Source organism: Limulus polyphemus, unplaced genomic scaffold, assembly GCF_000517525.1.
Source record: "Limulus polyphemus unplaced genomic scaffold, Limulus_polyphemus-2.1.2 Scaffold21427, whole genome shotgun sequence".
NCBI lineage: Eukaryota > Metazoa > Arthropoda > Merostomata > Xiphosura > Limulidae > Limulus > Limulus polyphemus.
In genome coordinates, this window is record NW_013687037.1 from 1 (window position 1) to 1,237 (window position 1,237).

A 1,237-nucleotide genomic window follows, 5' to 3' on the forward strand; every position below is an offset into this window, starting at 1 on the left:
AGTGTTTGTTATTTAGTGACATCCCGAAGAAACCATAAAATATTGTGTGTTCTATACAGTCAAAAGTTAACCACTATGGGCCAGTGTTTTGTTATTTAGTGACGTCCCGAAGAAACCATAAAATATTGTGTGTTCTATACAGTCAAAAGTTAACCACTATGGGCCAGTGTTTTGTTATTTAGTGACGTCCCGAAGAAACCATAAAATATTGTGTGTTCTATACAGTCAAAAGTTAACCACTATGGGCCAGTGTTTTGTTATTTAGTGACATCCCGAAGAAACCATAAAATATTGTGTGTTCTATACAGTCAAAAGTTAACCACTATGGGCCAGTGTTTTGTTGTGGTAAATCTAGTCCCTCTATTGTAGAATATTTTATAATTATTTGTACAAAATCAAGTAAAATTTGTTTGTTATATTAAATATAGTGTTAGAAAGGCCTTTATTTTAAACTTTAACTAAAAGCAAGGATAATAAAATTAAAAATATTGTTGTAAATTAAGTTTCTTTTTGTAAACTTGGTGGAAAGAGTAATCATTTTCATCAGAATTATTTTTAAATAACTTTTTTATTATTTTTCTGAAAGGTTCACCTTCAGACACAGCAGGAAGGAAAACTAAGCCTTGTACGTAATACTATTAATATTGTTCGTTACCAGGGAATTCTCGCACTTTACAATGGTCTTAGTGCTTCATTGCTGCGCCAGGTAAAGCATGTGTTTTATTTGGTGTGGAATTATACCTAAACCTCAATAGTCATGTTATGGTTTTACTAATGGCTGGCAGAAATCGTAATTTTAATTAATAACAAGTTTAACAAATGAATTTATATTGCTTAGATGCCTATACTTATGACGCTCAGACCACTTTGGTCTATGCTCCTCTCATTCCATTTATGGAAACATTATTACTATTGTTCCAGCCACGTGTTGAAAGTTATATGTTTTTCTGTACTCTAGTTGACGTACTCCACTACTCGCTTCGGTATCTATGAGGTTGTAAAGCAAAATGCAACGAAACCAGGAGAACCATTACCTTTCTACAAAAAAGTTATGTTTGCAGCTGTTGCCGGAGCTGCTGGGGGATTTGTGGGCACACCAGGTGATATGGTGAATGTCAGGTGAAGAACATATCAATCTCACTGTTAGAAATGCTTTGACTTTAACAATGGTATCGTTAGAAATAACTTGATATATATATATATATATATATACACTGTTCTGAACATCCATTATGTA

At 33.1% G+C, this 1,237-nt stretch overlaps 1 protein-coding gene across 1 annotated transcript; it reads left to right on the plus strand.

The window, feature by feature from the left end:
• Window positions 1-586: 586 nt before the first annotated feature.
• LOC111084389 (mitochondrial dicarboxylate carrier-like) lies at window positions 587-1,129 on the plus strand (the record flags this gene model as incomplete). The annotated part of the gene is made up of 2 exons (XM_022381116.1): window positions 587-706; window positions 959-1,129. Coding segments are annotated over 2 exons (285 nt in total), but the record flags the coding sequence as incomplete, so codon positions are not given.
• Window positions 1,130-1,237: the final 108 nt, after the last annotated feature.